Here is a 25,572-nt window from a genome sequence, read left to right as displayed (position 1 = left end):
AAACCACACTGTTCCTCCTGAATCCGAGGTTCGACTATCCGGCGTAGCCTCCTCTCCAGTACACCTGAATAGACTTTACCGGGAAGGCTGAGGAGTGTGATCCCACGATAGTTGGAACACACCCTCCGGTTCCCCTTCTTAAAGAGAGGAACCACCACCCCGGTCTGCCAATCCAGAGGTACCGCCCCCAATGTCCACGCGATGCTGCAGAGTCTTGTCAACCAAGACAGCCCCACAGCATCCAGAGCCTTAAGGAACTCCGGGCGGATCTCATCCACCCCCGGGGCCTTGCCACCGAGGAGCTTTTTAACTACCTCAGCAACCTCAGCCCCAGAAATAGAAGAGCCCACCACAGATTCCCCAGGCACTGCTTCCTCATAGGAAGACGTGTCGGTGGGATTGAGGAGGTCTTCGAAGTATTCCCTCCACCGATCCACAACATCCGCAGTCGAGGTCAGCAGAACACCATCCGCACCATACACGGTGTTGACAGTGCACTGCTTCCCCTTCCTGAGGCGGCGGATGGTGGTCCAGAATCGCTTCGAAGCCGTCCGGAAGTCGTCTTCCATGGCCTCGCCGAACTCCTCCCATGTCCGAGTTTTTGCCTCCGCGACCGCTGAAGCCGCACACCGCTTGGCCTGTCGGTACCTGTCCGCTGCCTCCGGAGTCCTATGAGCCAAAAGAACCCGATAGGACTCCTTCTTCAGCTTGACGGCATCCCTCACCGCCGGTGTCCACCAACGGGTTCTAGGATTACCGCCACGACAGGCACCAACCACCTTGCGGCCACAGCTCCAATCAGCCGCCTCGACAATAGAGGCGCGGAACATGGTCCACTCGGACTCAATGTCCAGCACCTCCCTCATGACATGTTCAAAGTTCTTCCGGAGGTGGGAATTGAAACTCTCTCTGACAGGAGACTCTGCCAGACGTTCCCAGCAGACCCTCACAATGCGTTTGGGCCTGCCAGGTCTGTTCGGCATCGTCCCCCACCATCGCAGCCAACTCACCACCAGGTGGTGATCGGTAGAAAGCTCCGCCCCTCTCTTCACCCGAGTGTCCAAAACATGAGGCCGCAAATCCGATGACACAACTACAAAGTCGATCATGGAACTGCGGCCTAGGGTGTCCTGGTGCCAAGTGCACATATGGACACCCTTATGCTTGAACATGGTGTTTGTTATGGACAATCTGTGACGAGCACAAAAGTCCAATAACAAAACACCACTCTGGTTCAGATCCGGGCGGCCATTCTTCCCAATCACGCCTCTCCAGGTTTCACTGTCATTGCCAACATGAGCGTTGAAGTCACCCAGTAGGACAAGGGAATCACCCGGGGGAGCACTTTCCAGTACTCCCTCGAGTGTATCCAAAAAGGGTGGGTACTCTGAACTGCTGTTTGGTGCGTAAGCACAAACAACAGTCAGGACCCGTCCCCCCACCCGAAGGCGGAGGGAGGCTACCCTCTCGTCCACTGGGTTGAACTCCAACGTGCAGGCTTTGAGCCGGGGGGGCAACAAGAATTGCTACCCCAGCTCGTCGCCTCTCACTGCGTGCAACGCCAGTGTGGAAGAGAGTCCAGCCCCTCTCGAGAGAACTGGTTCCAGAGCCCTTGCTGTGCGTCGAGGTGAGTCCGACTATATCCAGCCGGAACTTCTCTACCTCGCGCACTAGCTCAGGCTCCTTCCCCCCCAGCGAGGTGACGTTCCACGTCCCAAGAGCTAGCTTATGTAGCCGAGGATCGGACCGCCAAGTGTCCTGCCTTCGGCTGCCGCCCAGCTCACACTGCACCCGACCTCTATGGCCCCTCCCATGAGTGGTGAGCCCATTGGAGGGGGGACCCACGTTGCCTCTTCGGGCTGTGCCCGGCCGGGCCCCATGGGGACAGGCCCGGCCACCAGGCGCTCGCCATCGTGCCCCAACTCCGGGCCTGGCTCCAGAGGGGGGCCCCGGTGACCCGCGCCCGGGCGAGGGAAATCTGAATCCTTGCTGTTTCATTCCCATAGAAGTCTTCGACCCGGACATACGCCCATAAATAACAAAATAAAAAAAATACAAAAATTTAAAAAAAGCATCACAGTTGTATTGCACGTACGACATAGATGTTTTTTAAACTTTATTTTGTAATTTGTGATTGCCGCTGTTCACATTCACAGACGCGCATACGTCCACACGGAAGTAATACAAATAACGCTTTTCAAAACAAAAGCAGCACCGTTGTATTGCACACTCGACATAGATACTTTTTAAAATGTATTTTGCAATTTATGATTGGCCTCACGCGGGCCGGACAGGGACGCACAAAGGGCCCAGGTCTGATCTAGAAGGACAACAATTAGTGAGTCCGCTATTGACATGACACATGATGAATACGGTAGTTCTTCATTTATCTCCCCACTTATTTGCATATTAATTTTCACGGTTTTAAATTATAGTGTTTCCCATACGGTCAAATTTTATTGTGGCAGGCCGCTACAACTAAATTTGGGCCGCAAAAGGATGAGTTGGCATCTGTTTAAACAAACAAAACAATCCCTAACACCTTATCCAGGGGCTGTTGGTGTAGCTTGTCGTTCTAACTTTGAAGAGTAGATAGCATCAAAACTCTGTTTCCTGACACTGACCTAATCACTATAGTGATATAGCAGACGTACAATGACTGTACATAAAGTCAGCACACAATTACATTGAGCCCAGGCAACATTGTAAATTAGTGTTTTTGTGTCTACCGCTGAACAAAATGACATTTTTAAGTTAAAAACATAATGTTCTGCTGTTAAATAGCGTTTCAAAACATGTAATAAAGTAGCACATTTTTTAGGTCACAAACCAAAAAGTTCCGTCCACACACAAACACTGAGCTTTACCATCATGGTATATTTTGCAAATTAGACGATTATGTTGCCACAGATACATTGCGTGTCTGTCGGAAAACTTAATTGTGAATAATTTGTTTTTATGCTAACTTAAATATAAAATTGCGTGACTGTGTTATTTTCAGGGGAAAAAAGAGGGCACCATCAACATTTTCCTTCAGGAAGATGCTTTGACATGATGTGATGTTGTGTTGTTACATGTTTAGCAAGTACAAGACCTGTAATTGTTTCGTAATGTGTAGAACACAATTTAAAATTGTAAGAGGCATACTGTAGGGCTTTATGTGTCAAAATATTTTTTAGGGCTTCTGAGAATTAGACTTAGACAAACTTTAATGATCCACAAGGGAAATTGTTCAATGGGTGTGTTATTATTAATCATTTGCAAAGTGTCTGGGAACGTAACCCCATGAATAATAGAGATTTACTGTATTTCTTATTCCTAATTGTAATCTTACGCAAGTTAAAAATCAACTTTGACAAGGAAGTGGAGGACTGGGCTTGGTGTCTAGAGAGCTGATTGGTTAATTCATGTCCCCAACAATCAGAGAGGGCACTCATCTATCCCTGCCTTGAAAAAGGTCAAACAAACCAAAGAGAACAAAGCTGGAGCTGAGTGCATCCAAAATGAAAAGTGACGCTATATGACAATTAAGCGTTAAAAAAGAGATGGACTCGTCTCTCGTCCAAGCTGTTGAGTCAAAAAGGAAGCGTAATGTCACACAGAATGGATGCAACGATGGGACAGAGATGGTTGCCTTCGTTTGGCTCTTTTTTTGGTTTTGAGTTTTGTCTCTTGATTGTTTTGTTTAGTGGCAGACATGTCCCGGAAGCTGAATGGAATTAGTCTGGATGGATGTTGCACTTGTTGCTTAGTTTTCCAGCTGTGGAAGGATGCATTATTACGGCCGCAATTTTTTCTTATAGACATTTGAGTTAGGGTTGAGATAAAAGAGGCAGCAGCAGCAACAACAATGAAAGGTTGGACAAAGAAGCACGAAAGAAAAGGAAGAGCAGAAGAAGAAGAAACCAAGATGGTTGACAAGGTTGGGCGACATGAATGAACTAAACTTTTGACTTCATAATGAATGGCTTTTCCTACAAAACTATTTATTCAATATATGAATGAATTCAGTTGTCTGTCAATATCAATAATCTATTAATGGAAGTGAGGCTGGTGAAGTGGAAGGAGAGAGAAATGTGGGTGACATTCATGTCACACGCACACATTACAGAGTAACTGCATTGCATCCATGCACTAAAATATCATTAAAAAAAAACAGTCTGAGGCTATTACACAAACTAGAAAACTGCACCGAAAAGGCTAAGAATGAAGTTGTTGAGGTTGTTTAAATGTGCAGGATGAAACATATAAATTAAAGGAATAAGATTTTAAATCGCCCGTCCTGGGAGAAAGAGAGGAAAAAGAGTGAGAGACAGCTGTGGACGAGTCTGTAGCAGCCATATCATGACGTGCTATCCTACCTGATCCCCTTCAGGACTTTCCTGGATGGATGGAGGAGGGAGAAAGGAGGAGGAGGAGGAGGAGGAGGAAGGACATTTACAGGACAGAGAGAGAACAAGTCAACAGCTACAGTATGGATAATGCCATGTAACCCACACATATACACTAACACAATTTTCACAATGAAAATGTCGCCCTTCATCCCATTCAAAGCACATCTGGTCAGAAAGAGGTCTGAAATGAGGAGCAGCTCTGCTTCCAGGCAACAATTTTTTAAATTTTCAAATTCATTTGATTCGAAATAAATGTTCTCTCTGTAAGGAATGATTAAAACATTCCAGGCGACCCGGGTTGAGAGAAGCCATTATTTAGAGCATAGCTTTGTGCTGAGCCTGGACTTATATGAATCATTTAGCCACACCTAGTGTGTGTGTGACAATCATTGGTACTTTAACTTGTTAACTTAGTGGGAAGACGAAGACAGACAACGACTGGTACAACAAAGGTGAAGTGTGACAAGACAGACAACAGGTGCGTCGTGTATCATGTCTTAAGACAACCACAGGTGAAGGTGCTTGTGAGACCAAATGAGGTGAGAGTGGACGGTCAAAATAAAGACACCCGTAAAATCAAGAGAGCATTTAAACTGAGATGAGGAGAGGAAGAAAAGTGGTCGGCACTCACCTGGATGACTCCTTCCATCATGCTCACCATCTTGTTGACGATGGCAATGACTTTGTGCGTCCTCTCTGAGGGCGACATGTCGGGCCTGTAGGCGGGCGACATGACATAGCGGCAGGCCATGTACAGGACGTATGTAGGAGACAGTTTGAAATGCACTGTAGAGCTGTTGGTATAGTTGATGATAGCTGACAAGAAGGTGTCTTCAGCTGTATGGGGTGGGACAGGGAGAGAGAAGGCCAGAGAGCGAGGGAAAAAGGGAGACAGAGGGAGAGAGAGGGTGCGAGTGGGACAGAGTGGGAAAGAGAGGGAGAGAGACAAACACACAATGTTAACATTTTTAAAGCACTCACCAAAGATGCAAACCAATATTTAAAATAATAAAAGCGTAGCCATTAAAACAGATAAAATACTAAGACTAAAACACTATCAGTGAAGCATAAGAAACACAAAACATGCATATTTTTGACGTGTCAGGATGGGCAGCACGGTGGAAGAGGGGTTAGTGCGTCTGCCTCACAATACGAAGGCCCTGAGTAGTCCTGGGTTCAATCCCGGGCTTGGGATCTTTCTGTGTGGAGTTTGCATGTTCTCCCCGTGACTGCGTGGGTTCCCTCCGGGTACTCCGGCTTCCTCCCACCTCCAAAGACATGCACCTGGGGATAGGTTGATTGGCAACACTAAATTGGCCCTAGTGTGTGAATGTGAGTGTGAATGTTGTCTGTCTATCTGTGTTGGCCCGGTGATGAGGTGGCGACTTGTCCAGGGTGTACGCCGCCTTCCGCCCGATTGTAGCTGAAATAGGCTCCAGCGCCCCCCGCAACCCCGAAGGGTATAAGCGGTAGAAATGGATGGGATGGATGGGTGTCAGGATGGGCTTGCAAGGACAACTGTATGTGCATCTCATGTGTGCGCATGTGTGCACGCAAGTTGGAGAGTGACAGTTTACATTAACAGTCAAAATAAATTGAATGAATTTATTAAAATGTATTGTATTATTTTGCTTGCTACATTCTTGTTGATCAAATGAGTTTTACAAAGCGATTGTTGATGGTCACTTCCTCAAGCGTCAATTTCTATTAAATAATCACATAGTTCAATGGTCAGGGTCCAACCGAAATTATTTTGCATTTAACGTCCCAGGATGTCCAAAGGTGGCAGATATATGTGGCACGACGTTATGCCGTGGTCGCACCCTTCCTAAGCTGTTCAAAACACTACCGTTTTGGTCAACTAGCGCCGCCAAAATCAACCAAAACTGAAAGTTTATGAGATGGGCTTTAATACAGAGTGGCATTGTGGTCCTTTTATGCTCATCTCAATGAATGTGTTTAGGTGTTACAACTGAAGGGAATAGATTTGATAGTTTTCTGTATTTGTATCTTATAATTGTATTAGGTGTGGTGTAAACTGCAATCAAACTTTAAGTGAAATATAATGTTTACCTTCACAGGACGCTGGACTTATTACAGCCTCAGAGGCACATAAGAACAAAAGTACTTAAGTCAATGGGAGAATACATGGAAAAACAGATTTGACAGGGAATGCCCACATTTAAGGCTTGCTCCACCCAAAGTGCGCATGTTGGATGAAGGCTGCCAAGTACAAACTTAAGTCGAGTAGGAGAATACCGTGCAGCCAAAATCCACGCAGTTGAGCACCTTTTTTCACTTAAGCACATGGGAGAATAGGACCCTAAGTCATTAGGCCCTTTTCTACAGCAGGAACTTTTTCAGGAACGCTCCCCTGCGTTTCCACCAAAAACTACCCGGGCAGTTTTAGTTCTTCAGGAACTTTTTGGAGTTCCTCCTAGCTAGGTGGGACTTTTCGAAGCTACCATGAACCTTCTTGGGAACGAGCTGTGCTGTCGAACGCTGATTGGTTCAACACCGTCGGGGGCGTTTCTAAAATGTATTTTTCAAACACACGACCGCCATTGTGGAGAAAAGTTATAAACCACTCGTCCATACATCATCAGCCTGATTTGTACAAACTACCTTGGACAGCAGTAAAATGCAGTAGACACACAAACTACTCACTTCTACAGGAACCTATAGTTCCAGAAAGTTAAAGTACCAATGATTGTCACACACACACTAGGTGTGGCAAAATGATTCTTTGCATTTGACCCATTACCCTTGATCACCACTTGGGAGGTGAGGGGAGCAGTGGGCAGCAGCGGTGCCGCGCCCGGGAATCATTTTTGGTGATTTAACCCCCAATTCCAACCCTTGATGCTGAGTGCCAAGCAGGGAGGTAATGGCTCACATTTTTATAGTCTTTGGTATGATTCGGCCGGGGTTTGGTCTCAGGGCGGACACTCTAACCACTAGGCCACTGAGTAGTATTTTCAACACGAATCAAACGTTTTAGAAAAGAGCTTATTGATACTCACAATTTTCTCTAAACTCGATGCTGGCTGGAAGAGTCAGCTCCGAACGCTCTGCTGAGACGTCATGAGACCTGAGAGGCAAAGGACAACATGAGCAGATTTGCGAGATGGATCAAAAGATGTTTGAGAATGTAGTGAAGTAGTTACGGTAGCAAGTATCTTACCTGCCGTCCTGCAGCTCGCCTCTGATCATCGGCTTGACCATTCCTCGTTCCATTTCCAGCTTCCCTGAGCTCTGCACATGCACACACACAACACAAATGTTTTGATGCTTAAGGAACTGAGGTGTTGTGGTACAGTAATGATGCCATGGGCAGTAGTTTGAAACACAAAGTCTAAGTCTCCCCCAATCTTAAATCACATATTTGTTTTAGTGGAGGGGTGTCACACTTTTTCCAATGGCCATAAACAGAAACATTTAAGGATGTTTGCTCTATTTTTAGTTGAGCATTTCAGTTTTTTCTCTTTACATTGTGCCATTTCGCTCAATTCTTCTAAAAAACAAACCACACTTTGGACAACTCTGCTTTGTCGGGGTTGCACATTTGGCGCGACTTCAACTCATGCCAGCAACAACAACACGCAACGGCAATTTAGCTCGTTAGCTTCCTTTTTTGTGAACGAACTATAGTAATTAAAGATATACAGTGGGACCTCAATTTACGAACCTCTGTACTAACTTTTCAATTTACAAACCATAGACCAAATAAAAACATGCTTTGTTGTACAAACCTCGCCTCAGCGAACAAAAGTTTCATTCACCCATTGTGTACCTGCAGCGCAGCAATGATGTGCCTGTCGCAGCATAACCTTGGTGGGCAGGCTTATTGACCTTCGTCAGCAGAGCAGGACTGTTGTTAGCTACTTAGCTTATTGCTACTTTGTGTGCATTTTAAGTGTGTTTCGCTTTCTTAATAGGAGTCCAAAGCAAGCAATGGACAAGCAATGTGTGGTTTGAAACATTAAGGAAGTATCCGCAGCATTGTCTCGACTGCCTCCCCCCTTCCCCCTTTCTTCAAAAGCACAACAACAAGGTGGACTTTATTTTTGTTTCTAATCATGGTAGCGACCTGGCTGTTACAGTTAAAGAGTTGTGTGATTTCAAACTGTGAGTGCATCACAGGGCTTGTGACAATGTGTGTGTGTGTGTGTGTGTGTGTGTGTGTGTGTGTGTGTGTGTGTGTGTGTGTGTGTGTGTGTGTGTGTGTGTGTGTAGGGTGGCTGCATAGGAAGAGAGACAGTTCAACTAGTAGTTTTTTTGCCATTGTTATCAAATCGAACGTTGATGTTGTTGAAGTAGAAAGTTGAGGTGGCAATTCCCCCTTTATAAATGTGTTTGATATCGCTTTATACTGTGTTCAGAGTAAGGCTGCAGCTAACGATAATTTTTCTATCGATTAATCTATAGATTATTGTTTCGATTAATCGGTTAATCTATAGATTATTTTTTCGATTAATCTATAGATTATTTTTCCTTTTACCGATTATTTTTTTTATTTAAAATGAAGATGAAAAAATAAATGTAGGCCAGTTTTTTCAAAAGGCATGGCTTTTATTTACAAAAAAAAAAGTATGGCCACTCAGTCAACATTGACAACAACATGACAAAATATTCTGTAACAATGTAAACATTTAACAAAATTAAAAGTAGCTTATTTGCTTTTAATGTGCAAATATAAAAGTAAACATCCAGTGCAAATCTTAATATTCTGCAATAGTATAAGCATTTCAAAAGTAAAAGTATTGCTTATTTTGCTTTAAAATGTGCAAAAATAAAGATAAACATCCAATTCAAAAAAGTGCAAAACGGAAATATTCTGTAACAACAGTGTAAACATTTCAACAAAAGTAAAAGTATTGCTTATTTGCTAAAATGTGCAAAAATAAAGATAAACATCCAATACAAAAAAGTGCAAAACGAAATATTCTGTAACAACAGTGTAAACATTTCAACAAAAGTAAAACTTTTGCTTATTTTGCTTAATAACACAACAATGATAGTATGATTAAAGTGAAAGTTAATTGTTCGTTTGTACATAGTATACGTAATTGTTAATGTTGTAAAAGGTATTTGCACAACTAATTAACGTTAGCGTTAAAGAGGAGCGCGTCTTTGTAAACACTGAACAGGCACGCCAAACGCTCCTCTCAGAGCGAAACGGTGCTTTAGTTTATGAATTTACAACGCAGATACAAATGACACATTCATGTTTTTGTGTAATGATGACAACGTATACTCACGCGGACGATTGACTAGTTGATGGTGATGGCAAGAACGCTGCCGTTGTGCTGCTATGATAGGCCATTTCCGCTCGACACAGTGTGCATACAACAACATTATTAGCAGAGGTGGGTAGAGTAGCCAGAAATTGTACTCAAGTAAGAGTACTGTTACTTTAGAGATTTATTACTCAAGTAAAAGTAAGGAGTAGTCACCCAAATATTTACTTGAGTAAAAGTAAAAAGTATGTTGTGAAAAAACTACTCAAGTACTGAGTAACATACACACACACATATCATATATATATATATATATATATATATATATATATATATATATATATATATACACACACACACACACACACACACACACATATATATATATATATATATATATATATATATATATATATATATATACATACATTGATATATACAGTATATGTTTTGTTTACATGTTAAAGGTGTTTTAATAATTATACATGCATGTTTAACATATAGATTCCTTTCTTTCATGAAGACAAGAATATAAGTTGGTGTATTACCTGATTCTGATGACTTGCATTGATTGTAATCAGGAAGTAGTGCTGGTAACGTCCACGTTTTCAAATGGAGGAGAAAAAAAGTTCCTCCTTTCTGTCTAATACCACATGAAAGTGGTTGTTATTTGGCATCTTATTTGTCCACCTTCCATATTCGTTTTTATACCCTTTACAAGAAATACATTGGCGGCAAACTCCGTAGCTTGCTAGCTTGTTTGCGCTGGCTTTCGGAGACTCTTATTTTGAAAGCGCAGGCGCGATGGAGCGGGACTTTTATTGTGAAGACAGGAACTGTGCAGTCAGTCTTTACGGTTGAAATAAAAAAGGGTCTTTTTTCCTTCACACTTTTGATTGATTGATTGGAACTTTTATTAGTAGATTGCACAGTACAGTGCATATTCCGTACAATTGACCACTAAATGGTAACACCCGAAGTTAGCTCGGAGCCAGTCAGGTCATGTGACCCCTGGCTCTGTTTGATTGGTCCAACGTCACCAGTGACTGCATCTGATTGGTGGAACGAAGTGAAACGTCACCAGTAAGGCAAGCACTTTGAAGGTCTGTCTGACAGACCAAAACAAACAAAGCGTGCATTAACAGATCGATAAAAATTAGTAGCGAGTAGCGAGCTGAATGTAGATAAAAGTAGCGGAGTAAAAGTAGCGTTTCTTCTTAGGCCGTTTATTGAAATACTCCCACACTTTTGACGACTTTTGGCGTGCTTTTTTCCCCTCGCTCGCACCGCTCGCATCGTCTGCTTTGCGCTCCGCCATGACGGTAGTGTGACGTAAATATGCGACGCGTCGACGAACAAAAACGTCCTCGACGTATTTACGTAACCGATGACGTCGACTACGTCGACGCGTCGTTTCAGCCCTAGTTCAGAGAGTACAAACGTTTCCTAAAATATGGATTTAAGTAGTGGCTGGAAACCATTATTCATATTTACACTGTTTCTCATGGAGAAATTTGCTTCAATATACTGTAGGCTTGGCCGATACATCAATTTTATCAATATATTTGAGTTTTTTGTTGCACACAATTTTTAAAAAAAATACACAAATTTTGTGTTGTGAAAAGTGTTGTGAGTAATTAGATTTTGCGGCAAGAGGCGTGGAACAAATAACTGCACGCTGCAAAGTTTGTTTAAAAAAAGACAACAAACTTATTCCGGCATCTGAAACCGCAGCCTCCAGTCAAGTGCGGGAAATGCAACTGTTTACGAGGCTAAAAATCAGCTTATTTTGTTGGAATTATTTACACAAGGCATGGATGATGGATGGATGTATGACAGTACCATGTATGATAAAAACAAGCACAATGCACAGAGCGATCACTAAAGCAGTCGCTCTGCACACCGCCAAGATGTGTGAATTATTGAAACAAATTAAGAGTCCTTTCAATGTTTTATTTGATCATTTATTTGGATACAACATATAACACTACATTTTTAGTTACTGAAGTATTTTACTCAAGACAGAAGTTTGCACTTCATTGATCTCAAAGTTGGAGATTATTGTTTATTTGCGTGCACAATACAATGCTATATTTTGTTAACAGTATTTTATTTAGGCAGAAGTATTGCTTCCCAGAGAAAGCTCTTAATTTAGTTCTTTGAAAATTATTCCATATTAAGTGTGATTTATATCTGGTCTAAAAAGAACAACATCACACAAAGTAGAATTTTGCTAAGAGTGGTTTGCTTTGTTGTTTTGTTGTATGCGGTGTCATTTCAATCTATGATACTAGTTTTTGACCAAATAAAAGAAAAATTGTTTTGAATTATCTCTATTGTCATTTGTATTCAATGGTTTCTTTAAAAAGTTGGGGACAAAAATCGGAAAAATCGGAAATTCGAATTTTTTGTGAAAAAAATCTGAGATATTATTTTTAGGACTCATTGCCAAGGCCTACTTCAATATACAATCTTTTTTATTTATGAACCATGTTCAAGAAACAGATACGTTTGTAAATAGAGGTTCCACTGTAATGTAAAAAAAAAAAAAAAGCTGACCAATCACAGACTCTACAGTACACATCGCTGCAGCTCAAGAATGGATTTTTTTTTAAGGTGCACACTCCCTAAGAAGGTTTGGAGGTAGCGTATGAGCTGCCGTATTGTTCACTGGCCCACTGATGTAGGAGCATAATCCAAGTTTCAGCGACTGAAATCAAAACTGAAAACAGTGAAATACAACGATATACAGGGTTTCCGCAAGTATCAACAAATCTAATTTAATGCTTTTCAATGCTACTTAAAAATAATTTAATGTGTATGTCCTACAACCGATCGTTACTATATTTACTATAGTCAAAAGCATACAACTGTCTATATAGCCACAATTGTTAGCATTTGACAATGATAATGTTTAGTAGTTGTAACGTTTACATTAACTGTGGCCAAATTGAACACTAATGTAACCATAATATATGATAACATAATGCAAATAACGATTTCAAACACAGTAAACATTTTTTATCACTGTAGTATTTTTAACCATTGTAATTAGAATGAACACAAGAAGTGCATTTTTTTTTCCGATTGGAAAAACTGGGTCGGGTGGTTTCTTTTGTCTTTTTTTGTTGCCAATTGCAATTGTATGAAATGTTTTAACTGCATCTGGACATTTTATTTAAAGCTTTTTAATGCCATTTAAGGCCTTAATTTTTTGCAAAATCTATTTAATGACATTTACCGGTAATGCTTTTTAATGACCCGCGGGAACCATTATACATGTACCTGTGAAGCAGCAAAGCACACAAGCGTAATCCAGAGTAAATATGTATGCCAAGCACAAAAACTGCATATACACATGCATTTTGTGCATTACAGATGCTAAAAGCAATCCTGACAACGCAAATCTGTGTAATAATGCATCTCATTAATAATTAATTAATTTACTTTTTAGGGCCAGTAAAAGCTGCAAGCCAAAAATGGCTTTCAGTTTTGATACCCCTGCTTTAGGTGCTCCACTGAACATACAAACTTGTGTGTACGTGTTTGATACCTTGCTTGTGGGCAGAGCAGCCCCACTGTGGATGTCTCCCTGGAGGTCAAAGGTGGTTTCAGGAACACTGCTGCAGCACAGACACAGATGCAGCAATTTAGACCTTTCATTAGCGACAACAAGAGCTCAGACTTAATCCAGAGGCACACGCAGTCAGATCTATGCACGTGGTACACAAACAGATGCAAAGCAGTTGTGCTGTGAGTCATTAACAGGGAGGACTTTGCTTGCGGCCTGCGTAAGACCACCATTCCTGTGCAATATTCCAAGTGTGGTGCAAACAATGCACGCCACAATGCCACTAAACGCTGACAATCCCGGCTAAACGAGGCACGAGAATAAAGTGCTAAATGATTTGTAGTGCAGACAAAATGTTTCCATGTGTCTCTCGCTCCGATAAACTGGCAAGGCAAAGAATTGGAACGGAGCCTGGCTGAACCACAAATTTGTGGTGAGCAAGTGAGGTGACACTACACACTACAAGATGCCAGCTGGTTTCTTATTGCATCAACACAAGCTAATCCTGCATCTTCCCAACATTAAACATTTCAAAGAGGAATGACACAATTACAGCTTGACAGAATTTACCTTTGAATGACACAAGCTTGACTCAATCCGCATGTCGGACAGGGGGAGAAAGTCCAGCAGCAAAATATGACGTTCGAGGAATTGTGTGCACCAGGAAGAATATCACATTGCGCTTGGCGTGGAACTTTTAAGGTTATGCAGCCAAACATCACTTCCAGCTGTCAAAAGCAGCAAAAATCTAAATGTTACAGTGAAACTTTCCAGTGGCGTTTGCGAGGAAAAGAAAACTGGTCTCACTGACAAACCCAGTTGTGCAACCACTCACTTACACAAATAACATAGCGAGGAAAAGAGACACTTGTTACCATACAGTTAGACGTACATATGAGCTCTGAATAATGCTTACACGTCAATCAATGCCTTAAAAGAGAAAATCCAATCAAAAAATACTCCCAGTCAAGTGCGGATATTTATGTAAACTCTCTATGTCTGTCATTTGCAACAGAACTCTTTAAGTTTTGCAGCATTCCAAATGGAGCACACACACGATCACTTTTGTTGCTTTCAGGGTGAATCTAATTAAAGTCACCTGACTGCAAGAATGTATGAAACAACTGAGTCAGTAAATTAGTCTAGCAGGTAACCCTTGTTTCATTTGAAAGCATCGACTTGGCAAAAGCTGTCTGCATAATCCCGCTAAAACTCACAACAAATAAAATCTCCTTGGTGGAGGTAATGAAAAGAAAAGAGAGTTTAGCAACTTTACCACGAATGCATGCAGCAGTGAGTAACTTCTGTGAGTTCTTTCAAATCAATTTTAAATTTGTGTTGCTCCTTCATCCTTGTGCTGCTCTTCTTATCAGACGCGCTTGCTGTCTGCGTCTTTTTGTGAGCGTGTGAACGGAGGCTGAGGAGGTGGCCACACCCTGCACCACGTTGATTAGATTAGAGAGCAGCCTGCCTGCCGTCGCCCGACCTCCGCTCTTGCTCTCCTCTCATTTCACTGATCCCTCCAAGCCCTCCCTCTTCAAACTCCCCCTCCAAAATGCCTCCTTTTCATCTCCCGCCAGTGCTACCAACTCCAAACCTCATCATCCCTTCATCTGCAAACACCACCCTGGTCTTTTTCCTCCCCTCGCAGATGTCTGCTAAGGAGCAAGGGGGTGGAGCTGACTTTCACATCATGAGCAGCAAAAATGAGTCCCCTACCCAGACTTGTGTCTGCTCCTCATCATGGACGCCGGCTCTCTCTTCCCTCCCTGGTCATACAGCGGGTCCACAAACTTGAAGACGTGCGATAAGCCAAACTGCAGCGTGGCGCCTGAGCGCAGCATGGTTGTCTCGGAGATGCGCTGGCTGTCCACGAACATGTCGGCATCGGGGCCGTGCGGCGTCACTGTCACCATGCCCTCGCTGTGCGTCAGATTGCAGTGGTGAGGGAGGATGCCTGGCCCGAGCAGCTGGAGGTGGAATCAGACAGCAGGCCCATCAGAACTTAAAATTAAAACAACATAGTCCAGTCTGACATATGAACATCTTCTACCTGGATGGCTCCGTCGTCTGTGCAGTCGGAGCCCACCTCAGTGATGCTGTGCTGAAGGCGGTACAGCTTTGGTTTGTCCCGTGAGTCAGAGCCATCTGCAAAAAGCACACAAACACACAACAGGCCAGTCATATTTAGCACAAGGCAGGGCGGCACTTAAATTAAAGACAGTGGTAAAATGTACCAGTGGCCATTTCTAGGCCACAGCTCATTTGTATATTCCTAAAATACAATTATTAATTAAGAATTACACTAATTTGCTTTGTCTCTTTTAACACAAAGCTTAGATGTTTTGTTCATATTGCTTATTAATTGCATATTAAACTACATTGGTTTAAGCATTTGTAATGCACAAACCCTTTCAAAGTATGTATGGAAAAAGTTTGGACACACCTGCTGTCAAGCCTTGTGCACAAGTAGGTACTTTTATAATATGTGTTTTGGCTTTTCATCCATCCATCCATATGATTTAAGTTTGTGTGAGTTACTGTGTGCAATGTTACTGTGCAATGTGTAACTATGGTATTTACTGTTCTATTTTCTAACTTTCAAAAAACAATTAGGATGGTGAATGTGATGCACTATAGTTCAATTGAATAGTGGTTGGAGGAACTAGTGTAAGCTATTATTGATTCATAGTAAAACAAAGTTTAGTCATTGCAGAAAAGCACATTAGTACACAGAGTAGAAAGGGAAGATATTGGCTTCTTTAGGAGGAAAAAAACTGAGGTTTTTCTGATACCCATTCATTTACCAGTATGCTGTTTCTAAAAATAATCCAATAGAAAGTGTCAAGCAGCGACACACATTCTTTACATGTTAATATGTTATTACTTCATAATGCTTAAAAACCACACAATAATGAGATCCAAAACTATAATGTGTATATTTTATGTGTAAGCAGAAATATTACTACAAAAATATCTGGCACACAGGTGTGTGATGTGTGTTTTTTTTTTTTTTTTTTTACCTTTGTGATGCCGATAGGAGAAGTAGGCATAGTGATTCCCTCGCCCTATGCAGGCAGGCAGGCAGGCACAGGAAGTAGAAGACATGCACAAAGGACGCCCCACCCACAAACACACACGCAAAGACACGCACGCACACGCCCACGCACACACACACCATGCCATGAGAAAGTGGGAAAGAAAACAGATAGAAATTGCAGAGGGTGAAATTGCAGCATAACCTTGTAAACCAATTAAGTGCACTTTGCAGCAGACGTGAACCCTGACAGAGGATGACTCGTTAGTATTGTCTCCCTTTGGAGGTTAATAGTGTTAGTGCAAGTCAGGCAGGGAGGGGGAAGGCGGGGTCAGAAGCAAAACAAGCTTGTTAAGACCCAGGTTGTACGGTCACATCAAGCAAGTATTGTCTATTGTAATTTTGTCTATATGTCTTTATGCGCACGCTCCAGGAGCTTTGACTGTGTGACCACCAAGAAGTGCGGTCTAAGCCCCTAAAACTGCCTCATGGCTCAGATTAGTATTTTGTTAACTATTCACCGCTGATTCAACATCCTCACATTTGGGCTAAAACGTATAAAATTACAGGGAAGGTTAACGTGCATCAAATCAATTGGAAGAAAAACAGCTGTTTGAACTTCATTTAAGTGTATCAAAAGTGTGATTGATGTCTGCCAAGCTAGAGCAGCAACAACATCTGGACTCTTAAACATGTTATTTAACTTCACCGCTCTTTAACCCTACTTTTCTTGTTTGAATGGATAACACTGACACCTGTTGGTCACTACCTGTCACTACAGCCTTGTTTGTTTATTTACAGATGATGTGTGTATCAAAATAAATCCATTAATTAAGTGTGCATGATTGCATTGATTATGCGTGGGTCTACCTGGGCTCAGCTCCACCAGGTAAGGCAGTTTCTCAGGCGGCAAGGAGCCTGGCCCGTCCTTCCCTCGCAAGGCCTTGTCATCCACTTTCCTCGGCTTTCTCCCCTGGTAGTCAGGCGGCCTCTTCTTCAGCTGGAACACGAGTGCTCCTGCACTCAAGAGGATGTCGTTCAAATGGCGCTTTTTGGGCCTCGATGGTAGCCGGCAGCAGAAGGGGGCAGTGTAAGCAAAGGAAAAAGGTGAGAGAAGAAGGTCCAATTAAAGTTATACCTCTGTCAGCAGGCCAGTCTCTGAAGGTCTGTAGCGGACACTCGCCATCATCCAAAATCATCTCTTTGCCTGACTTGTCGTCTTGCTGCAACAACACACAAATCCAACAGTTAGAAAATGGGAATTTGTAGCCTACCTGACCATAGTTCAGTTCTATAAAAAGATCCAGTTTCGTCACCAGCAGACATTCTAATATTGTATATTCGCACAAGAGCTTTCATATGCATGAGCAAAGAAGAAAAAAGAACAGTGTAGCACTACTGCAGCTGTGGACAAAATTCTGATGTTGTCAACCTTCATAAATATTGTAGCTCTGTTGCTTTTCTGAACAGATATTCAGAATCCTCCATCTTGCCATCGTGTTCAGTTCATGCACCACTCCCCCTCCAGTCTGCGCTGCTAAGCTACCGTATTTTTCGGACTATAAGTCGCAGATTGGCGGGGGTGCGACTTATACTCAGGAGCGACTTGTGTGAAATTTTTAACACATTACCGTAAAATATCAAATAATATTATTTAGCTCATTCACGTAAGAGACTAGACATATAAGATTTCCTCGGATTTAGCGATTAGGAGTGACAGATTGTTTGGTAAACGTACAGCATGTTCTATATGTTATAGTTATTTGAATGACTCTTACCATAATCTGTTACGTTAACATACCAGGCACGTTCTCAGTTGGTTATTTATGCGTCATATAACGTACACTTATTCAGCCTGTTGTTCGCTATTCTTTATTTATTCTAAATTGCCTTTCAAATGTCTATTCTTGCAGTAGGGTTTTATCAAATAAATTTCCCCAAAAAATGCGACTTATACTCCAGTGCGACTTATATATGTTTTTTTCCTTCTTTATTATGCATTTTCGGCCGGTGCGACGTATACTCCGGTGCGACGTATACTCCGGTGCGACTTATACTCCGAAAAATACGGTACTGTGCCACGGCGCGTCTCTCATGCTCACTAACCTAATGGACTTTTCCTGTGCCGTCGTTTCATCAGCAAATTACAATGATCAACAAAGTGTTTGTGTATTATTGGCTGTGGGGAGGACAGCCAACACTCAGCATCTGCCAGAGCACTCAGTATGAAAGCAATTCACTTGCATTGCTCCGGGGGGGCTTTATTTTGTGTCATGTAGCACAATGTGCTAGCCTCGTGAGGTCTGAATGTGAGACATGTGACTTTGACTGCTCTCTTGCCTCTGAGAAAGGTGATAGTAGGGACTTCACATTAATCAGACAATCCAATAGTTTTGATTAACGCAAACTCAATTAATCCTGAAGGGACTAATAAAATGCTGTCAATGTTTAACATGTGCTCTGTACTTTAGTTTATTATGCAAATTATTATTTTTAGTTAAGGTTTGTTGAAATCCTATGCTTTTTGGGGTTGTGGTTACAAGGAACACTTAAAACATTGCTAAAAAGTTCATAAAATCCCCAAATCGTGACTTTTGCGACAACTTCGTAAGCTATCTGTTGCCAAATCAGACATTTTAGGTCACAGCAGTCACAAAAAATGCCTCATTCCTCAAAAACGTATTGAACTAATACGTTCAAATCCTAAGGAGTACACAAAGTTACCCGGGCAATGCAGTACTCTCTGGGGTTCTCCTTCTCCAGCCCATACTTTTCCAGCGCTTCCACCACAGCAAAATCAGCCGTGTCCCTCGTGGAGAGCAAGATGGTCTTGTACGGAATGTTGGGCTTCAGGCTGTCGGCATAGATCCGCAGTGTTCCGCCTTTGCAAGAAACACAAAACACAAATTATTCAAAGAGGGCAAAAACTTATGTGTACATTTATCCCATTTATTACAGCTTTAGTACAGCTGTGGGGCTACCGTGGGTGCGGAAGAGGATTCCAAATCAAAACTACCGTATTTTTCAGACTATAAGTCGCAGTTTTTTTCCTAGTTTGGCCGGTGGTGCAACTTATACTCAGGAGCGACTTATGTGTGAAATTATTAACACATTACCGTAAAATATCAAATAATATTATTTAGCTCATTCACGTAAGAGACTAGACGTATAAGATGTCATCGGATTTAGCGATTAGGAGTGACAGATTGTTTGGTAAACGTACAGCATGTTCTATATGTTATAGTTATTTGAATGACTCTTACCATAATATGTTACGTTAACATATCAGACACGTTCTCAGTTGGTTATTTATGCGTCATATAACGTGCACTTATTCAGCCTGTTGTTCACTATTCTTTATTTATTTTAAATTGCCTTTCAAATGTATATTCTTAGTGTTGGGTTTTATCAAATAAATTTCCCCCAAAAATGCGACTTATATATGTTTTTTTCCTTCTTTATTATGCATTTTCGGCTGGTGCGACTTATACTCCGGAGCGACTTATACTCCGAAAAATACGGTACATTATCTCCTAATAAAAAAAAATGAAGAGGGACTTTATGGCTCGTGAAATGTGTGAAAATAATGTGCAACATTTTGATGGCAAGGCTAAAGAGGCAGTTTACCGTAATGTTTCACCTTCGCATGGAAGCTCTTAACAACACTACTTGCCATCATGTGTTACAATGTCAGCCATTGTTTTACATCAAACATGAAAATGAAGAAGCCTCGAATAAAATCTAACAAACAGTTGGTCGTCTGTACCTGAGTCGGGCCGCCCGTCGCTGCTCATGAACTCCTGCATGCGCTTCTCCAGTTTCTGCTGGCGTCTCCTCTTCATCACCACCTCCGGGTTAGAGATGGTCCTGGTGAAACTGGTCTCAGGCATGTCCTTGTAGACCTCTGCCGCCAGCCGACTGTTTTCCCTTGAAAGACACATACATACAAGAACAAAGGTAAAGGAATATGAACTTTTCACCCTTTCTCCTGGAAGATTCTCTTACCCGTCCTCCCGATTGAGCATCAGTTCATCTCCATCGGTTATCCGGGCAAACTCCTTGTCCCTCTTTTTCTCCTTTTTCTTCTCCTTCTTGGACAGCGTCCTCTTGAAGTTCTGGATCACACCGTCCTTCTCTTTCTCAGGCCCATTGCTCTGACTCTTCTTTAGGTCAAAGATGAAAAAAAAGGCTATGATATTATTGAATGATTCTGCATTTACAAAGATAGCTGGATATGGAATGCATGGCTGTAAAAAACTACAAGGTACTCCTCGTAAATTCTAGTGCAACGAAAGCACAATTACCAGTCATGTATAAAGATAATATGGCCAACTCAGTTTCAGGCGATCTCCTCAATGATTGGTCAAAAGGCCCTCATGTGATTACAGGGCGCTATGACTGCAACTAACTTTGAGTTTATGCTATGGGTTTGCGGCGCTTCTTTGTTTTTCAACGTGTATAAAGGCCCTGTTGTGCAGCATGGGGCTGTTCCACCCGCGAGAATTATGGAAAGCTTTTAGAGCGTTTTCCACACAACTCGGAAATAAGACAAGTATGGGAAGTGAAGGTGCCATCGATTACAGCATTTTGTGCGAGGTCAACACACGACCCGACGTCAGTGTTTTGTTCAGGAGACAAAACACAGAAGCTAATACAAATGATAAAAGAAAAAAAAGAAAATTTAAAGACTATCTTTGAATCTTGAGTGGCCGTGCCAACAACTTGAGGGTTCTAGGTTCGATTCCCGCCTTTGACATCCAAGTCACTGCCGTTGTGTCCTTGGGCAAGACACTTCACCCTTGCTCCCAGTGCCGCTCACACTGATGTGTGAATGTCTGGTGGTGGTCAGAGGGGCCGTAGGCGCAAAATGGCAGCCACGCTTCCGTCAATCTACCCCAGGGCAGCTGTGGCTACAAATGTAGCTTACTACCACAACGTGTGAATGTGGAGTGAATGAATAATGGGTTCTCACTTCTCTGTGAGTGCTTTGAATGTCTAGTCGATAGAAAAGCGCTATATAAAATGTAATCCAATATTATTATTTATTATTAAAATAATGCAATTATGTAACAGTAGGAGAGAAAGTCAAACAAATACAAATAGACAGACATTGAAAGAGTAACATAAACCAAATTTTGGGTGTAATAATAGATGAGAAAATGAACTGGAAATCGCATTAAAAATATACAACATTAAGTGGCAAGAAATATGTCAATGATGAATAAAGTAAAATATGATCTGGACCAAAAATCACTCCATATTCTCTACTGATTGCCAGTGTTACCATATCTGAGTAAGCATGTTAGAAAAAAGAAAGATCAGTTAGAATAATACATGAGTGATACATACAGTGATTACAAATACATTGGAGGCAGCCACTACAGTTGACATACTTCACACAAGTCAAAATTTATTTGTGATTGCTAATAAAGATTTTGGTCGTTCTGTGTCTTTGTTTTACTTTTATTGCGCCACCAGGTGAGTGTTAGAGTGCCTGCTGTTCAAGAAAAACACAGCAAGAATGTAGCAGCAGAGTGCGTCAAATACGGCCTCAAAATTATACTTCCACAAAATAAAAGCATGTTTTATTGTAAGTTTATGAGCTGGAGTATGTTTAGAACTACATATAGACGTATTATTTTGGTTTATTTCGTCAGAAAAACTAATGTCAAAATGACAACAACTGCATTCATCCGGGCACAGCCGCACATGTCCTTGCAAGCAGTTGCCTGTTGTTTAGTTGGCCATACTTTGACTATTACAGTGAGCTAGCGCTCCCTAAAGGTCAAACTGGTAAATTATTTCAACTCTTTAAAAAATAGATTGTATATTGTAGCGCCTAAGTTTTCATTCAACTCGCCTTTTATATGATTTGGTTTGAGGAATTGTTTTGCTAAAAGTTTGCAACATAATTGTGTGTGAACATGACATTTATCATGTAATTTGTAATAAAATAGTTAAAACTTATAAAAATATAGTATATTTAAAGACACATGTTGTTCATATTAGTATCAAAGGGGACCTAATATGCAAAACCAACTTTTCTTACCCATTAGTACCATGTTTTTGTGTATTTGGGATGTACATACGTCCCGAAAATTTATAATCAAACCATGGAGGCATAGCGTTAATATTTATAAAACAATTTTGTCTTCCTTCATACTTCCTCCAAACGAGCGGTTTAGAATTTGGAACCTTTGTGACGTTTTTCTCATTTGTGGCGATTTTCCTATAGGTGACGTCAGCGGACATTTCCATATATGGTAAAGTTTTTCCAAAAGAGCTTTGTCCAAGTCCGTCATGGTAGTGCGACGCTGTAGTTACCAAGTTCCTTCTTTTTTGATATCTGCTTGTTGCGGGGAAGACTGGCTTGTTTATGCTCATGCATCTTTTGCTGTTGCCATTTCTAATATAAAGTAGCGTATAGCGCTAACTTATATCTGCCAGTAGACCCCATAAGGAAGCGCTAAAAACTACAACATGGCTCACGGGGAGAAGACACAGTCAAAGTGGGGGCATGTAAATAAGACTGCCCACAAAATGGCACGTTCCTGAAGAGACAGTCAGAAAGCGGCTTGAAGATGGTCTGTAAAACTTAATCCATGCAAAAGTTTGGCCAAAGAACCACTACCACAAGGAAGTGTTTTAAATGTAGAAAAACAATCATAAGATGACAACTTAAAGATCTCAGCTTTTTCATTTTGTATGATGCATTTAGCTCTATCTATTTAGTTTTTTTATGAGAAAAAAAACCCCAGCTATGTGGGTGTTCCGGCATGTCCTCAATTGGACACCCCTGCTTTACCTAATTATGCAGTTGATAATTTGTGGTATGAAAATGTATATTTTTTGACAAATTAAAAAAATAGTGTTGTTTAGTGAAACTCACGTCAAAGATTCCTTTAAGACGCAATTTAATTTCGCCAAGCAGTTAGTCGTGCTAGTTAGACTACAAGGAGATAAGAAGATCAGAAGTGAATTGAGACGACTGGCTGCTGCATCCCAGGAAAAGTTTGTAAATAATAGCCTCTGACGTGGCATCGGGCTTGAAAAAGAGCCACAGCTGCTTTTCTGCCACCATGGGCTGTGACACTTTTGATTTGATATGTAGCTAAGCCTTCTTTTTAAATGTTAATACCTCTGACGATCACCCTTATTTAATAGTGGCTGTCAAAATTGTAATTGTGATTAAAATCCAATTAATTGAGCGGCCTTATTGGTGACTCAGTCTTTGTGAAGACTGTATGTTCTTTTAGAATTAAGACTCTACAGGCAGATTCCGTGCAGGGAATCCTTTAATCATTTTGGGTCTCAGATGCACTACTTTTCATGGCCTGCATGAAGATTTTAAATACTCTTCTGAAGTCAAAATTTGAGGTTTTGGGGGAGGATGTGGTGTTTGATGGACGAGCGTCAAGTGATTGTTATAAAGTGTGGTTCGGTTTACAGGCCGAGCCGCTGACCTTAGGCAGGATGTCGTTCTCATTCTTTAGGACAAAGCGTCCTTCTCTGTCGTCTTTATTCCAGTTGAGCTGAACAACAAGAGGCTTCTCGTCTAGGTCCAGCTGGCGCTCTTCTAACACACACACACACACACACCCACACACAGACAGACAGACAGACAGACAGACAGACAGACAGACACACACCCACACCCACACCCACACCCACACACACACACACACACACACACACACACAAAACACATAAAGTTCATCAGAGAGCCAAATCATTAATCACTAATTGCCAAATCATTAATCACTAATTGGTCATTATAGCACTTTTGAAAAAGCTGACATAAAAATTAAAAATAAACTTACCACCGCTGACGTGGACCTCGTACAGGGAGTATCTTGGGGATGAAAGCATCCTCATGTCCGGCCTAAACTTTTCCGCTAACGTTTCGATGACATCCTGCGTGGTTGCGGTGCTGGACACTCTGATGCACTTGGTGGCAAAGTTGCCAGCCACACGATCTTGGAAGTAGAAACGCATCACGCCATGGAACTCCAGGTCCTGCAGACAAGACGACAAAACATAAATATTTCATTATGGTTACACTAAGTGTGCAACTGTGGCAATAGTCCTTTTTGCGTTCATGCCAAAACAACAGAAAACAGTTAAAGGGAACCTATTATGCAAAACCATTTTTTTTCCTATTGGTGCCTGCTTTTGTATATCTGGAGTCTGCATAAGCCCCCAAAAATTTGAAATCAAACCGGCATTGCATTGATATTTATAAAATAATTTTGTCTTCCTTCATACTTCTGCCAAACGAGCAGTCTGGGTTTTATACAACCTTATCAGCGGATTATCAACATTTGGTAGAAAATTGATAGAAAAAATGTACCCAAAGATATTTGCACGAATCCACCATTTTTAATTTATGTACAACATGTTTGTAGTTCGCACAACAACATAGCCAAAGTATGACCCTAAAAAAGAAAATGCTAGGTTATTTGTTGTATTAACCAACACAGGGCACCACACACACCTCCAGTCTCATCTGAAGAACTAAAAAGTGCAAGGCTATCTATTTAGTTTCGCGGCAATGTGCCTTCAAATGGAAAGAAGTATCCCTTCGTGTGCGCCAACCTCTTTGAAAATTCCTGCTTCACAAACCTGCGGCAATATAAACTATATAAAACAATTTTTGAATGATACGTTAGCAATGTTGGCTCCATTTTTACTGTAGCTTGTAGCTTATTAGCCTTCTAATGTAGGACAACAACTTTCCTACCTTCTGGGACTATAAAGAATGATTTTCCTAAAAACTACTTTCAAGAAAGAGATTAATGGGGAGACAGAAATAATACGAACCATTGATGTGCGCTCATTTGAGCTTAGACTTTTTACTGAAGTTTCTTCTTTGGTTCCTTTTTGCTTCAGGTCTGACTTTGGCTTGTACATATATGGTTGGATGCTAAAATCTGTCGCTGTTGCCATTTATGTTGCAGCTCAAAAGTTAAATATATTTGGAATAAGATATTTTACACTTACTCTCCGGGAGGCTTCTCTCAAACTACAAATATGGGTGGGTACGAAGGTTCATTAAATGTGAGGAGGTGGCTTGAGGAGGGGTTTATTTGCATCTTCACAACTATCCATCTATCCATTTTCTACCGCTTGTCCCTCTCGGGGTTGCTGGAGCCTATTTCAGCTGCGTTCAAGTGGAATGTGGTGTACACTCTGGCCAAGTCGCCACCTCATCACAGGGCCAACACAGATAGACGGACAACATTCACACACTAGGGCCAATTAAGTGTTGCCAATCAACCTATCCCCAGGCGCATGTCTTTGGAGGTGGGAGGAAGCTGGAGTTCCCGGAGG

General features: G+C 41.6%; 1 protein-coding gene across 14 annotated transcripts in view; it reads right to left on the bottom strand.

The window, feature by feature from the left end:
- Nucleotides 1-25,572, bottom strand: part of afdna (afadin, adherens junction formation factor a) — a 112,414-nt gene that overhangs the window by 40,155 nt on the left and 46,687 nt on the right. For 8 of the 14 annotated variants that reach the window (XM_061929226.2, XM_061929215.2, XM_061929222.2 and 5 more), the window contains exons 2-16: nt 24,063-24,258; nt 23,706-23,818; nt 20,248-20,405; nt 20,009-20,169; nt 18,967-19,124; nt 17,381-17,465; nt 17,113-17,259; nt 16,229-16,273; nt 15,259-15,353; nt 14,925-15,175; nt 13,188-13,257; nt 7,579-7,649; nt 7,418-7,485; nt 5,026-5,231; nt 4,362-4,382 (exon numbers count right to left, since the gene is read on the bottom strand). In XM_061929226.2, coding sequence (XP_061785210.1) covers nt 4,362-4,382; nt 5,026-5,231; nt 7,418-7,485; nt 7,579-7,649; nt 13,188-13,257; nt 14,925-15,175; nt 15,259-15,353; nt 16,229-16,273; nt 17,113-17,259; nt 17,381-17,465; nt 18,967-19,124; nt 20,009-20,169; nt 20,248-20,405; nt 23,706-23,818; nt 24,063-24,258 — 1,845 coding nt within the window. The remainder of the gene's footprint in view (nt 1-4,361; nt 4,383-5,025; nt 5,232-7,417; nt 7,486-7,578; nt 7,650-13,187; nt 13,258-14,924; nt 15,176-15,258; nt 15,354-16,228; nt 16,274-17,112; nt 17,260-17,380; nt 17,466-18,966; nt 19,125-20,008; nt 20,170-20,247; nt 20,406-23,705; nt 23,819-24,062; nt 24,259-25,572) is intronic. The other 6 variants (XM_061929218.2, XM_061929229.2, XM_061929217.2 and 3 more) reach the window with 5 other exon arrangements.

The sequence above is a fragment of the Nerophis lumbriciformis genome, linkage group LG34, assembly GCF_033978685.3.
Source record: "Nerophis lumbriciformis linkage group LG34, RoL_Nlum_v2.1, whole genome shotgun sequence".
Taxonomy (NCBI): domain Eukaryota; kingdom Metazoa; phylum Chordata; class Actinopteri; order Syngnathiformes; family Syngnathidae; genus Nerophis; species Nerophis lumbriciformis.
The sequence above is the reverse complement of the archived record's forward strand: the minus strand, read 5'-3'. Positions and strand labels throughout refer to the sequence as shown.